Here is a 16252-nt window from a genome sequence, read left to right as displayed (position 1 = left end):
GCCCTCTTTGAAATATCTTACTCCTGAGTAGCTCTCACTTAGAGAAACGCTGGAAGGTTTAAAGCTGGAAGGCATCCCCACCCCCTCATCTGACCCCTGTGGAACCTGAGACCTAGAACGAGCCAGGGATTTAGCTAAGGTCTTGTTGTTCAGTGTTCCTGACTCCATGGGTTGGAAGCTTCTTTACCAAGAGAGGCTCAAAACTGGACACAGAGCTGGTACGATGGTACCGTCTAGTGCTTCCCACTTAAAGGGACATTTGCACCAGGAATTCAGAAGGTCCAAAACAGCTTTAAGCCACAAAGCAGTAAATAAATCTTCGAGGTGAAATGTCATGGGACAGCAGTGGGGAAGGTCATGTAGTTAAAGCAAAGCCTTCCAAGCTTCTTCAAATCCTGTTTCAAAGATTTTCTAGCAAGAACCGACCCTATCCCTTTATGACTGGCATTAACCTTTTTGGAACTGTGACAGGACAAGCTGTAGTGAAGAACTCCAGAAACAAGCTTCTGAGAAATACCTTTTATGAACTTAGGTGATTCCAATACAGTCAGAAACATAATTGAAATATAAACCAAAAGATTAAGACCATGTGCTGTTTAATTAGAAACGTTGTCATAGCAAGCTAAATTTTGTTTTAGAGGATGTCAGCTACATAAAGATTTAGCGAGAGGTAAACCTTGATCCCACAAGAGCCAAGTTTGGCCTCTTATGTTTTTCTGTAGCTCATATTTCCTGCCTTGGGTAAGTACACGTTTAACTTCATATCCCTGTGTTTCAGAGGACAGTTTTTTTTTTTCCCCTATTAACCCAATCAGGGTGGGCTTTCTTTTTTAGTTAATTATATACTCAGCGATTGCCAAAATCCTCAGACAAGGCTGAGCTTGGTGGAGCCATTGGGAATAGGCATAACCAGCAGCCCAGAACCAGAGCCTTGTGGATGACAGGTTGTGTAGGGTTGCCCCGTTTGTGGGTTGGAAGTGGACAATTCATTTCTTGGGTGTTCTGCCTAGAAAACAAAATGGCTAATATTGTCTAAATGAATTTTGTGGATTTTTACATTAAGAATTTTGAGTTTAATTTTTTAAAAGAGGTGAAAAGCTGGATACTAATACATACTAGATTTATAGAAAGGGTTTGGAGAGCCAGAGAAATAAACAAAGTGTAAAGAATGCAAGAAACAGCAGTGTTTTAAAAATTAGCTCTCAGTAGGCTTCAGAATATTCACGTTAACAACCCAAGTCTCATTCTGCTTGTCCACAGAGATGAGGATGGTGTTACACACAGGCGGAGGCACCACCCAGAGATTTGCCTGCTTCTTGTAGTCATGGCAACCAGTAGCAGGGCTGTAAGGTGGGGGAGGGTCCACTGAGGGCCATCAGCTCTCTGTTCCTGTCTGACAGGCCTGCATGGGAGGGCTCTTAGGGCCTGTGAAGTGGGGCTCAGTCTGCAAAGAGCCCAAGGCAGGATGCCATAGGAGCACCCCAGGTGGGAGGCAGGGTCACCAGGGCAGAGACAAATGAAGAAACACTTTCTACACATCCAGTCCGTTTTGTCTGTATTAACGTCTAGCTTTTGACCTCTTCTGCTGCTATTATATAAAAGTAAACTTTTTAAAAAATTTTTGTTGTGATCGAAGTCACAAGTTTTACTTAGAGAGCAATAGAGCAGAAAGAGAGACAGAATCAAAAGAGAGGAATCTGTACTTTTTTAGGTTTTTCCTAGGGAGCCACGCATGCAAACTATTCAAACTGAAAATGTGTGGTGTTTGCTGTATTGAGGCAGAGGGTTACTACTGGGTACTGAACCCTGAGAAGGGAGTAAAAAAAGTAGTGTAGGGAAAATAACTTCCCCCTCAAAATTTTTTTAAATGTAAGTCCCAGCATAGTTTCCAGATAAGAACTTCATCGAAAGTTCTGTTTTGGGGAGAGTTGCTTTCTTAAGTTAGCAGTAGCAGTAAACCATCCAGTCAAAGAGAAGGGCTCCCCAGTCAATTCCGCCGCATCATCCCGTAGAATGTAAAATGGAGATGAACATGGTCTTTACTTAAATAAGCGGTCACTTCAAAAGCTGCTGGTTTGGTTTTTTTTTTCTGAGGCGGGGGATTGTTGTTTTGGTCTGCTTCTTTGTTTTCCAGTGGAAATACCTAGGAGCAAAAAGTGTTTTGCTCTCCATGACATTATTGACATTCTCATTTTATTTTAAGGTGGCCTTTTACCTTGCCTGCCTGAGAAAGCAAAATGTCAGAGGGAAATATATTCAGGTTTGATTGCTGGTGGAGTGAGGTCTGAATGCAGATGGAGTAGTAAATGTAAATTGCCAGCTCAGTTTTCTTTTCATTCAGGTTGTTGCTATCGTGCTCATGTATCAGAGGTGAAAAGGAGATAGTATTCCATTAAGTGAAATAAAAAATGGTGTGCAGGGCTCAGGAGGAAAGAAGCTGCTCAGTCAGATGCACGTAAATGTATAGGCGGATCTGATTTAACTTCTTTGCAAAGAGTATCAGTCATCAGTGGGGTTCTTTCAGCAGGCAGTTCACATTCAACACAAGCAGCAGCTTACGTGGCCTTAGACATAGCATTTTTTCATTCATCCCCGGTAGTATTGCTCCTAGTGAAAAGGGATATTTTTCCTACAGATTTGAGAAGTATTTCTACAGGAAATTGAAAACCAACTTAATAAATATAGCAGAGTATGTGGCATGGGGTTAACAGACTGAAGGACAAACTTTATTTTAGTAGAAAGAGAAGCTGTTAAGCATTTGAGCTGTCTTTGGCTCTTGATGGTCATAGAAGCCTTCATAAAAATAATAGACATAAGGCAATTAAGGCAGACAGCTTGCTAAATGGACAAAATCCAGGCAAACAATACTCAAATAATTGTCTGTAAAGAGTAGCCACTGAACTTGGATTTGGTAAAATCCCATTCTGAGTTGTTTTTCTGATAGTGGCATGATATGTAGTTACACTCCTAGAAATCTGTTCACAGTGGTGGAGAGTTCCTAAGGAAGGAAGCTGAGCATACAGCTCTGGAATTATATAGAACTGATCTAAGAATGAATCAGCAGAGACTAAGACAAAATTATATTCCAAATAGTGCCTTTTATTAAATGACCCAAAGTAGTAAAGCTGCCCCTGAGATACACCTTTTTGCTCAAACTCTCTTTGCTTTTCTTAATAAAAGACACATATCTGAAAGGGCTAGATGGAGACTGAGGAATGGTTTGGGAGAATGGATTAAGTCTGCATTTAGTGGCAGTGCCAACACCTGGTGACCTGACCCCAAGACTGTTCTTTTATTGCCACGCTGCTTTTCACCGACTCGTTTTCTAACATCCTATTTCATTTTTAAGGTGCTTTTTTATAGTACTGTGTTTATTCTTGCATAGAAATTACTTTGGGACATGAAATTATATTAATATATCTCTTGCATTGTTGTTTCTTCCTCCCTTCTTACCATCTGGTTTTGAAAATTATTGCCAATAATTTTCAGTATCATTGTTATTATTTATGTGTTTAGTGCCAACAGATTCCCTCCTTTGTTAATATTGATGAAGCTAATGTTCTCTGACCCAGGGAGCTTCAAGTCTGGTGTTTAACCAAGGGTAGTTGTGGTCCCCATACATTTTGTTTAAATTAAATGTAAGAATGATTAGGTAACCCTGGATTCCAAATATAAATAAAACTTAATAAGTCCTTATCTTTTTAATGGATGGTTTTTTTTTTTTCTTTTTGTTGGAAGATAAATTTGAAGGCAGTGCCCCATGTCACAATGAGACCTATTAACTATTCAAATGAGGAGGCACCAGAGTCCACACATCGTGGTCCCCCAATGTCTCACTTTATTTTTAAGCTCGGAGTGGGTAATAAAAACTGGTCTTCCTTTACTGAGACATAAGAGATGCCCAGAAATAGAAGTCTCTGGTTTTGAACCTCAAAAATATGGCATGAACTACATGTTTTTCCTCTGTAGAAGCAGAGTCTCAGACCTAAGCAAGGCAGCCTGCGTCAAAGTGGATTGTGCAGGGTTTGCCTTATGTAGAGTCTGGACAGTTGCTATCAGTCGATGTGGACCAGCCTTTGCTAAGTGGTAGCTCATGAGCCTCGGTGAACCACACAGGGTCAGGCCTTAGTGTCATTTTGTGGGAAAAACATGAAAATGGTGGAATGACAGAGATTAAAGTGTGTCGTTGGGAACTCATCAGGCATCTACTGTCCACAGCTATCTCCATGATATTTTTATTTTCCTAGAATTTGCCATACTGAGAATTCAAAATATGAGTAACTTTGCTACTGGATATGTGAAATTGTACTTCTTTTTTGTTTTCATTCATACATTCAACACACGTTCAGTTTGTGCTATGGGTGAGGCGCCGTTCTAGGTCCTTGAAATACATCAGTGAACAAGAACAATGTCCTCACCACCATGCAGTTTCTTCTAGTATGCGACGTGGGGTCATAAAAAAGACTTTTCAAAAAGTAAAATATAAGCCTGTTAGACGGTGAGATGTGCTAAGGAGAAAAATAAAGCAGTAAAGGGGGAATGGAGGTGGTTACCATTTTAGACAGAAGGGAAGGGAAGTCCTCCGTGAGAATGTGACATTAGAGTACAGTCCTAAAGAGAGGAGGGAGTAAGCCATGTGGATTATGGGGTAACAGTGTTTCAGGTAGAGGCAACAGTGAGTCACAAAGGTCCTAGGGGAAGAGTGTGCCTAAGTGCCCAAGGACAGCCAGGAAGCCGAGCTGGTGGTTCAGTGACCTGGGGGGAGGGCTTTAAAAGGTTAGACCAGAAAAGTGAGGAGAGGGGGATGGTAGCACAGGTTGTGTAGGGCCATTTTAAGGATTTAGGGTTGAGAAAGACTGTTAAGGATGAGAAGCCATTGGAGCATTTTAAGCAGAGGTGACATGCTGTGACTTCGTTTTAACAGATCACCCTGTTTTGAGAGTGGAGTTTGAGTGGGGGGCAAAGAGGGAAGCAGAGGTATCAGTTAGGAGGCCACTGTAATAGTCCAGGCACAAGATGATGCTGCTTGGTCCAGACTGGAAGTGGTGTAGGCAGTGAGAAATGGTCCGATTCTGAATATGTTTTGAAAATAGAGGCACAGGAGTTGCTGACAGAATGGACATAGGATATTAGAGAAAGGGAAGAGTCAAGGAGCCAAGTGTTCATTGTCAAATTTCCTTCTTCAAGATTTAAGAATTATCTTTTAGTTTTTAAAAATATATATATTTATTTATTTATTTTTGTTCCCTGTATACTAGAATACCTGTTACTGCCTGCAAGTGGAAACTGGTATAAAACTCAACATTGTGTTTAACTGTTAGAAAAGAAGATCCTGCATGTTATAGGCATATGGGGAAGGAAATCATGTAACTGGAAGGACTGAGAGAATGGTCTCCAGTGCCCACTGAGATTAAGCTAATGATATAAAACTACCAATGGAAATAATAAAATAGCCATTGACTTAGTATTTATTATGTGACCACAGTGTGGCTTATAGTGGGGTAATGTCCATCAATAATTTGATGACTATTGAGAGAGAACCCTAGCAAAGCTACATTATACCAAAGCTGATTAATCAAGTACCTTTTTAAATAAAATTAAGACAGGAGGTGCATGTTCAACCCAACTGTGATTAATCAGGCTGGGTGCTGATCATTTTATCAGTTAAGAAAGATTTTGACTACAAATAACAAAAACTTGACTGTTGAAAACAGTATAAACATTATCTCACTTAAGACTGGAAGTGGGTAGTTACTGGCTGCTTAATGTTACCATCAAGGGCCTACAATCTTTCTATATTTCTAATCTGCAACCCTTAGTACATTGGCTTTTTTGTTTTCATGCTTATTGTTTCATGGTCTCAAAATGGCTGCCATAACCCCAGATATTTGATCTACCACCTTTTATCAGAATAGCAAAAGCTGCTTTCCTAAAAGTACCCTAGCCGATTTCTTCTTACATGCCATTGGCCAAATCTAGGCCACATGGCCATCCCAAGGGAGGCTGGTAAAGAGAAACCAACCAGTCATGTTTGGTTTAAACCAATAATGATTCCTCACCTGAGGGTGGGCACATTGACATCCTCAGTAAAAGTCAATTCCATTATCATGAATGAAGAGACTGTTAGGGAAGCAGCAAACAGCAACTGCCATAATATCATACGGCCTTCTTTGGTTGAGGTTGGCCACTTGACATTGGTCATCAGGTTGTTGCTCTCTGAGCTGGTACCTCAGATCTTTAAAAAGTGATTTACATATCCACCTCCAGCTTCCTCTTTACCTTTCCTTTTATACCAGCTTTAACTTAAAACCTAAACTTTACTATTGGTCTTGGAAAAAATAAAACTCATGGACACTCTGAAAGGAAAAAAGGAAAGATACTCCCAAAGATATCACATGGTAGATAGTTGGGAAGAATATGAAATTTTCACTCTTATCTCCTCCCCATCCCCCAAAAAGGAGAAGACAAGGAGGAATCAATGAGAGGGGACTTTTCAAATGACATTCATTCCTGTTGATCTTCACAGCATCATTCAGGGCAGTCTTTCCTGGCCTTTGGATACGGCTGAATCTCTAATCCTGTGAAGGACATTAATGAGCCAAACCCTCTGCATAGTCCTGAGAAGACTAAAGATAGCTTTTCCTAAGACATTTTAAAGAGGCATTTGGTTTGGATTCAGTGACAGCTGGACTCAGAGATTGGGAAAAGCTGTATTAGTGCCTTCTGAGGCCTCTGTCCCTGTACCTTTGTAATTCAGAAGTGGAATATAGCCATTTGGAAGTTCACAAACTCACATGCTTCCGTTTCCTTCTTCCTCTTTACAACAACCTTGTTTTCTGGCCCCCCTTCCTCCCTTTTCTTGCTTTGTCTTTGCTTCTAATCCGATGACTCATGCCTTGCTACTCTTCTGTGCTCTGCCTTTTGTTTAATGATTGACACATTGATGTAATTTATTTGAGGCAACAGCTTTGCAGCTGGAGCTATAGAACTGAGTGGTTAAGATGATTTCCTCCATGTATTTTTCAGGTGAGTTCCCCCGGTGACAATCAGTTTCTTCAAAGACTGGGAGAAGGCTGGCCCTATTACCTTCCCTACTTCTGTCTCTTTTTAGGTCATTTCTCCCCCCGCCCCCCAAAAAATTGTCTCCCAAACCCCTTCATTGTATGAATGCCTCAACTTTGTGAATCTGTTTTTAAATTGTCTTTAGATCATTTTACTAAGCCATGTTCCTGTGACGAGTAGTTCTTTCCTTCATCGGACTTAATCTTGCCACCAGTTTAGAGACAGAATAAGTAATAAACTCCTAGAATGAGTAAGACAAGAACCAGCATGCCGTTCGCATATCTTCTAGTTGAATCCCCTGGTTTCACTGATTCGTAAACCAATGTGTAATACTGACCATATATTTTTTATTAGTAAATGTCCTTGTTGGACCCTTACATAGCTTTCTGAGATAATGTTGAGCATGCTGTTCTTTGCTTTACTTTGTTACTTCTTTATTAAACTTGGAATTTTTATCAATTAAAATGTATTGTTTCTAATACATTGTAATACTTTAAGTTGCAAATAACAGTACCTGATGAACAGTGGCTTGACTGGTATGGATATTTATTTTTTATGGGGAGTCTTAGGGATGGGTCCAGCTCATTGTGTTATCCAAGACCTAGGCTCTTTCTGTCTTGCCATATTGTCTTTTCCTCAAGTCTACCATATTGTCCTTTTGTGTTCATGTTCGCTGCTCCTTGTCACAGGATGGCAGCTTTAGGCATAACACCCATGTCAAGGGAGGAATAAGAGTGAGGGGCTAACACCAATGATCTCCCTCTAAAATCTGTCCCTTTTGATAGAAAGCACATTCTGTATCCAAGAAGCCCCCAAGAAGACAGGCCAGAACGTCACATGACCCATCCTAGCTGCAAGAGGGATTGGGAAAGAAAAGGTCTGGGGTTTTATCAGCCTTTGTGGTAGGAGGTGACATAGGAGAAGGGGGGGTTGACAATAGTTTCTGGGTGCCACCCATCAGTGTCTGTGAGAATTTGTGTTGTTTATTGCCATTGTAGGTATCATAAAATATATGTTCATTCATATGTCTGTATTTTCATATATAGAGAAAAATTATAGAGAGAGAAAATATAGAAATATATTTATTTTTTCATATCTAGAAATATAGTTTAAGGGCATGGGTTCTTGAGTCAGATTGCCTGGGTTCAGATTCGAGCTTTACTTCTTGCTAATTCTCTGACTTTGAACTTCTCTCTGCTTCTATTTCCTTAACTGTAAACCAAGCATAATAGGTACCAATTGCATATTATTGTTGTAAGAATTTACCTGGAGCAAGCCTGTGGACACTAAGTAAATGACAATGTTATCAACAACCAAAGCCTGGCACCCCCACTTTAATACTGACCAAACCCAGAACCAACTTAATGATTTTTTTTTTCCTGTTTCGAACAAAACAACTTGAAAGAGTAGCACTTCACAATTACTGACTTAAAACTGAGATATACAGAACTCCAGTCTGACTAGAAAAATCCTTAATAGATTTATAGCCATAACAAAATCTGCCTGCATTTATTGGGATTGTTTATAACTGACATGTTCTTTTGTTTAGAAATAAAACACTTTAGACCTTCTATAAATCCTTCATGTGTTGAGACAGTATAGTGAAAGATTTTTTTTTACTAGAATCTATCAAGAACCTGACATCCTTCTGTAATTTTCCATATGTATACAATGGTTCTATATATTGACTTTAAGTGATATGAACTAAGAAAATCAACCAGCACCAATTAGGGCTAGAGAGGGAAAAAAAACCTCTGCAGTATTCTTCTCAGTTATTCTTATAAAAAGATACCCAGACACAACAAGAGACAGAGAATCAAGGAGATGTTTGAAACACAGTAAGTGTTCAGTAAATATTTGATGATGAAACTGACTTTGTTGAATGAGAAAGGCATTGGAAACTAATTTGAGTTTCTGTAAGAAACTGCAGTAAGCAGCTTGAGAACTCGGCAATCCTAGCAGAAAAACGATGGAGAGAAACCCAGGGCAGTTTCTAGGATGTGTTGTGGTCTTGTAGAGGACTGGAGAGTAATTTCATCATGGAACTATCTCTCAAACTAAGACTTTGTAAAGCTACAGGGGGAGAAAAGAGTAAATAATATCCTAGCCGGGCTCAAGTGAGGTCTAGATGAAGTAGGAGAGCCAAAGGAGCCATCCAGATGCCCAAAACCAGGGATTACAGCTCCTCCAGTTTAGGCCCTTCTTGGCCAATAACTCCTTGTTGATATTCCTTTGGAATGCAGAATAAATGAGAATTAAATTCTAACATAATTGCTTATTTAAGTGAATGGCTTAATCAGTAAACCAGTCAATCTCTCGTAGCTCTTACCTCTCATGTGCTCAGCAAGCACCCAAGTAATTTGTCACTTTGGGGAATGAAGTTGAATCTTCAGCAGCCCATCACACTCTCCAGGTTGTTAACACAAGGAGGTATGTTACAAGCTTGCATTTATGAAGCCTCATTGACTCCCATTCTTCTCTTTCTCTCTCCAGAAAACTCGTTACGATATTTATGTTAGCATCCTAAAAGAAGGAGGCCAGGAGCTCCTGAGTAACAGTGAAAGTGAGGGAGCTGGACTGAAGAAGTCGCATTCGAGTCCTTCGCTGAACCCGGATTCATCGCCAGTTACTGCCAAGATCAAGCGTAACGTGTCAGAGAGGAAGGATCACCGACCGGAAACACCAAGCATTAAGCAGAAAGTTACTTAGAATCTACCTGAGGCCAGGAAGTGCTGGTCATGGAGCAAAATAGGGTTTTTCAAGATCTTTCTGGTAATCTGTGGATACATTTAAAAAAAAAGTCTGTGACTAAATGGTGCATTAGCAACATTTTCTATTGTATATTTCTGTTAGTTTCTGTACAGATTGTCTCTCTCTGCTCTTGATTTCCTTGCTTTGATGATTTTTGCTACTTGATAACTAATGCACCTTTTTGTGAGGTGGAGGGCATTCATGGTTTCAGAATGAATTCCTTATTCCTTCTCCTTTGGTTTTCTTTTGTTTGCACTCTGCTCAGTTGTTTTACGTGTTCTCAAATCAGCTGTTACACTTTTTTTTTTTTTAAGTAAAAAAATTTAATCCATTGTGGAAGACATAACTGGACAAATTTTGTAGCATAGTAAATTCTAGCCAGAGTTAATATAAGCCTTTGTGTGTGACATCGTGCCCAGTCACAGACGTGGAATTGAGCACTCACAGAAGTTCAACTAAGAATTAAAAGCCTGGGAACCAAGATTTCCCAGTGTGACGCGGCTGTGGGTGCATCTTAGCACTTACCATCTAGTTCTGACCCTGCTGGAAGGAGGGAAAGGGGCGTGAAGATTGCAGGGCTGGAGAACTTGGGAAAGGTCAGTAGCTTGCTTGAAGCGCGGATTCCATTTTGGCCAAGCAAGGGAAAGAGGAAGTGGAGTCATTTTGCCACTGAAAGTTGAGGAGAGATTGGCACCAAGTTACTTTTGTTTTCTCAAGGACCGTGGCAATAGTCGGCAGTTAGGGACCTGCAGCAGTAGGCACGTGTATGGTTTACAGGAAATTGTTACCTCGTTCCCACGGTGTCGAAACTAGAAATCTGGAATCATCTCTCTCCTCCATACCCTTCCATCCTGGAAAAGAAGGGAGTGAGAGTATCAGCCCACTGTGACTTAGAATTTCCTGATATTCAAACCTTGAAATTCTATGATCCTAAAGCTGTCATCTCCAAAATGGTACAACTTCAGAACTAATGGAATCACTGCGAATATTCTTTCCCCTCCTACAGAAATTTGCTCCAATTCTAATCAGTTTCTTAGTGGGAGTTACTCTGACCAAAGAATCAGCTGCTCTTCATGAATAGCATGGTTCCCAGTGAATTAGAGAAGATTTGCTGTAAAACCATGGTAGTTGCTAAAGTGGTAGAGTATATTGTTAGGATGTAGCAGCAATTAGTTATAGGATTATTTATTAATATTTACTTCCTTCACGTATAGATATGCCCCTGTTTGCTTGGTGCCCAGAGAAGAGTAACTCTTCTCAAGAAGGTTGTAGCTGCTTGCTTTGCGATAGGCATTTTGCCAGAACTTTGAAAAATCCACTCTAGCCCTCTGTCTTATTTAGGTAGAGGCAATGAGTAAACTCATGTTTCAAAACCAGGAAACAAACAAGGTTGTTACCAGTATGTCCCAAGTACCTGATTCATTTTTATAACTTCTGACTAAGGTCAGAAGGTTCTGTCTACAGTTTCCATAGAAAGTCATCTTTCTTCCTAGAATCTGAATTATCAGCCTGTTTGTTTTCTGCCTACATATTTATCCTAAGCAGAGGGGAGAGAGGTACCTAGGCTATGTCATCTATGAGCTTCAATAATTGACAAAATATATATATATAGTTATATCCATCCTTGACTGGCTTGAATGTATTTGCCCATAATGTGTGCGTGTGTCTCTGTATATAGAATATTTATGTACATTTCACTTATAGTATATAATATACATTAAACGGTACTTTGCTACAGTATTTCTGACATTTAGAATAATCCTGAAATACTTGGTTAGCATCAGCTGCACTACAGCGTTGTTCCTGTCATATTACTCACTAACGTAATCTCCATGAACTTCTGGATATGCTAATAGATAATTTGAAGAGAAAGGCACTTTTGAAGCTGTTGTAAACTTTGTTGGCATAGTTTATCTTTAAAAACAACTTCAAAGGTTTTTTAGTGAGTCAGGATCCCAGATCGCCCTGGCATGATGTTGTTTTACCTTTAGGGCTTGGGCTAAGATCGGTTTTCCCATGATGCCTCTGGAAGGTTACTGTCTAATGTTAGTGCACTTGGCAGCCACGAGTTTATCCTATGTGAGGAAATGGCCTTCTCTCATTTGACTAGATTCTGAGAGTCTGGCCCATAGCCAGCCACATTTTCTTCTGTGACAATTTCTTTTCTGTAGTATCTAGTCGGAGAAACTGAAGACATTTCCACTCACAGCTGCTCCAAGCCTGCTGCCTAATCCACAGTACAGGGGAGTTCTCCTCCTCCTTTCCTTCTGAAAGTACTCCACCCCACAAACCCTTTACCCCTGAGCCATTCCTCACCCCTACCTCAGTGCCCAGGAGCCTTGGGATTTCTCGCCATGTGGTAAAACGTTATTCCTCTTGACATAAATACACTTAATTTTTATTATAGAAATCTTGATATTCATCACATTACCTTGGCAGTAGTCTTTTTGCAAAATTGACCATAGAAGTGGCCCGTATATAAAATGTTTGAATGTTCTAGAATGTGTTCCCCTACCTCGCATGCTGCCTTTTACAGAGGTGTCAGGAATGCCTTGTTAGCTATCAAGCTTCCTTGCTAGTGTTCACGGTCCTTATTTTATTGCTAGGTCATAGGCATTATTTCAGGTGGGCTTTTTTTTGTTTTTTTTTAAACATCGTTTTGCTAATTAAATGAAGCAATATTTCTGTATATTTGAATTAATCTCTTTTAAGTAATCTCAGTAAAACCCCAACATATGAGAGAGTTCTCTGGTATAAATGTAGTTCCTAGGTTATATGTAATCTTTTCTGTTGCTCTTAGGTAGAGAGGCTGGAAAGCAGCTGGGCCATTTGCCAGACCTTCTGTGCTTCTCAGACTGTTATTCTAACGCAGAAGATAAGGACTGTTTCCTAGTCAGAAGTGGCATTAGAGAACTAATTCTGGATGAGGAAAATCTGGCTACTTTCTAAGGCCAAGCTAGGGCTAGTCTCTTAGGTTTGTGTTTTACTTTGTGACCAAACCACAGAACTTCTGAGGTTGGGGAAGAATTTCCATTCACCCTTTGCTGCCTAAGCACAATGAACACAGTTTTCTGCTGCCTTTGCCCATTGCCCCTTTGTCACATAAACAGCTGGGCAAGATGTTCTAGGTAAGGCAGGGCCCGCTTTGGCTACACCTTTTCTCTGCCTATGTACCTTGTCAGACAATTGGAAGAAAATTGACCTTAACAAAGTTTCTCCGTTGTCTTATCGTCAAGACCTTCTTGGGTTTGGTTAGTTGCTGGTGGAATTTGAATTTCTTTGGCATTTTTCCTTAGAGTCATCAGGTAAGCTTTTTTCAGTCTGAATTCACAGGAAATTTCTTAACCATGTAGTCCAAATCTCTGTGATTTTGCTATTGTGAACCAGTTGAGTTTTCAACAAGTTGGTAGGCAACCTTAACTTTAGCACGGAGCTAACCCCTTTTTAAATGCCAGAATTTTTTTCCAGTTGTAAAACTAGCACAAAGTGGAGTTCTAGAACTTGTTAAAAGTGTAGTCTAGCTTATGAATAATAGTGCTATGTTGGGTTTAATAGCATCAGCTTTTCTTACAGAGCATTCTAAAGTGACTCTGGCAGACAGAGGTGAGTCAGCAAGGTAGACAGATGAGGCTCTGGGCCTACCTTGCTCCAAAGCTTTCTGGCCATCTCTTCTCCAAGACCAGACTGCTGATCTGCCCCAGGTCAGCAGATGTCTTTCCACCGGCCTTTTAACAACTTACATCATCAAGTCATCCAGAGGACTTTAGAGACCAATGGTTTACCACAAAATAATCCCTGACAAAGGACAGAGAGGTGCTTTGTTACTGCTTCTCCTCAGATTCCTTTTTATTCTCTCACTCTAAAAGGAAAACTAAAGTCCAAGGTCAATCTCCTTTTGTACCTACAAATATCCAAAACCCAAGTGGGCAGCCTTCTGCTTAGGACAATAATTGGCCCATTGCATGCAGAGAAAGTGTCTTCATAGAGAGAATGTCAGTAAATACTTGAATCTGCATGACAGTTTGTTGACTTGAATGCAGCAGCAAGAAAATATTGCAAGTAATTGTATATACAGTAGGTTTCCTAAAGTCTCTTTGACGTACCGTTTGTAATTTCTGTGTATATTTGTAGTAGTGCAGGCTCTTGGAGAGTGTTCATGCAGGTGGTATGTCAGATATAAGGAAAATGCTTTCTGTCACCTGTCAATGTCGTATTTGTGGGTATTTATAGTTGTATGTATGTAGATGCATCCGTGTGTAGATTGTATATCAGTATATGGTACATGTACCTCAAAATTATTTTTGTCTTTAATAACCAGTGTGATATGAAAAGCAAGTAAAAACCTCATAGGACTGATTCTTAATGCAGTTTTATGAGAGTTAATGAGATATATATATAATGGTATTGTTTTATTAAACTTAAATCCAGATGATATTTTGATTAAGGTTCTTTTTAATAAGATTTTACCATCAAAAATTCAGTCTTTGAGTTTTGGATCACCAGGGCAAAAAAATGACTTTGAACTAACTTTGTGAAACTATTGCAGTGTACTATCTACCGGTACCAAGGGTGTATAGCTCATTGTAATTTAGGAAATACAGAAAAAAAGACAAAAAACAGAAAAAGGAGAAAAAAAAAAAGGGCAGCCTGTGCAGTCTTAATAAAAGAGCACTTAAATATAAGGTAAAACTGACGTTTTTGGGCTTATTACAAAATGTGTTGCTTCAAAGTGCACGTTCTTTATTGTTGTAATTCGTCCAGGAAAAATACAGCTTTCAGAAGAATTAAATAAATACCCGTCATATAATTTAAATATCCGTGTATGTTTAACAGTAGATCAAACCATGCTCCTAGTGTCAATTCCTTACCCTTTGGCATTTAAAAAATACCACAAATACTCAAGTATATCAGGGCATCCCAAGATTGGGTACCGTATTCTTAGGTTCACAGTTGCACAAATCAACAGCTAGTGTCACAGATAAAAGAATTTTAGGACAGGCTATGGACCAGATCAAAACTTTATTTAATATTTTTATAGTTAGGTCTCTTTTTTCCTGCCTTTCCCCAAAGAAGAGCCACTGGCCTTAGTTGTTTGAGCTTCCTGCTTATCTTACAGTGTGTAAATAGATAACTAGGACTAAAATTTTGTTAACCAGCATGTTTGGTGTATTTAAAGCAGCGACTGAGTGTGTGTGAGTGAGTGGTTGAATGTACTGTCTTGTGTAAACCCAGTGCCTGGTGGTCTTTGTATCTGATTCAGAGGATTGGAGGTTTGAGGGGTGGAAGACTGATCTCTCCACTCCAGGCTGTAGTAGTGTGTTGGTAGTTACACTTGAGGTGTTTTGTTTTGTTTTTAATTATTTTATTTTTTAATTTACAGTCTCAAACTATTTTTGCAAATATATTGTATTTCTTAATTTGTTCTTGACGTGCAGTGGACTGGCTCTGTGACTGATCAGCAGAGTCTTGGTTCTGCAAGAATGTGTTTCCTTCTCAGAATTGTAATGATTTACAAAAAAAAAAAAAAAAAAATCCCTTTGATTCAGAAATTATAGAGAAAAGGAGTAACAGAAATAAGTTTCATTTTGGACCTTAATCCTTGAAATGTTATGACTTTAATATAAAGCCATGAAGGTTACAAAGCCAGGTAACCACTTGGCGTGTATAATAATATCAACTATAAAGAGATTATATATGCACATTGATTTTTAGTGCAGTTAGGATAATTTTTTAAGCTATAGGAACAAGAGTAATTAGACCAAATTGAACAGCCAAGGATGGTGGGGAGGTGAGCCGGGTGCCTTCCATTGGGGTCACCATGCACGTGGTCAGCCCTCTGCTCCCAAGAGATTGAGAGCCAGTTTTCTGTCCCCTCGGGTGTGTGAGAGGAAAGGTTCACAGGTCAGAGGCCTCTCACATGTGTCCACATGCTCACACACTTCCACATGTAGTGAGTATTTTAAGTTAGGCAAAGAAGGCACAAATGGCTGTGGTGTTCTGACGAGGTGATGAACAATGGAGGTGGGAACTACACCACAGAGATGGTTTTCCAAGGGCCAGGGAGCAATTTGAACTCTAGTGTCTAACTTTGAGATGCATTGCATTTTTAACAAGTGACCAAGGGGGATACATATTACATCCTTTCCGGTGGACCACCACACTGAAGGCCTCCTTGCTGTGTTGCTGCTCTCCAACATCCCACAGTAGCCTGGGGAAGTTCCAGAAGGCTGGTGTGCACCGTTTTCACACCTCATCTTTCCTTTGAGAAGGCAGTGCAGATGGAGTAAGCAACATAGCACTTACTACGGAGGACTGATATGAATTGGCCACGCTCCCCTCTGAGCGGTACTAGTGAGAGAGCTCAGATTGAGCAGTGCTGACAACACTTGTCCATCAGCAACAACAGTGAAGATGGAAGAGGGAAGGAATCTAGCTAAGA

The 16252-nt window shown here is 39.9% G+C and overlaps 1 protein-coding gene across 14 annotated transcripts in view; it reads left to right on the top strand.

Annotated features, from left to right (window-relative positions):
- Positions 1-14455, top strand: part of PSD3 (pleckstrin and Sec7 domain containing 3) — a 739247-nt gene extending 724792 nt beyond the window's left edge. For all 14 annotated transcript variants that reach the window (XM_049866071.1, XM_049866067.1, XM_049866070.1 and 11 more), the window contains one exon: positions 9556-14455. In XM_049866071.1, coding sequence (XP_049722028.1) covers positions 9556-9771 — 216 coding nt within the window. In that variant the 3' untranslated portion in view covers positions 9772-14455. The remainder of the gene's footprint in view (positions 1-9555) is intronic.
- Positions 14456-16252: the final 1797 nt, after the last annotated feature.

The sequence above is a fragment of the Elephas maximus genome, chromosome 22 (genome assembly GCF_024166365.1).
Source record: "Elephas maximus indicus isolate mEleMax1 chromosome 22, mEleMax1 primary haplotype, whole genome shotgun sequence".
In the NCBI taxonomy this organism is placed as follows: Eukaryota; Metazoa; Chordata; class Mammalia; order Proboscidea; family Elephantidae; genus Elephas; species Elephas maximus.
This window is presented reverse-complemented; position numbering and strand designations above follow the sequence as displayed.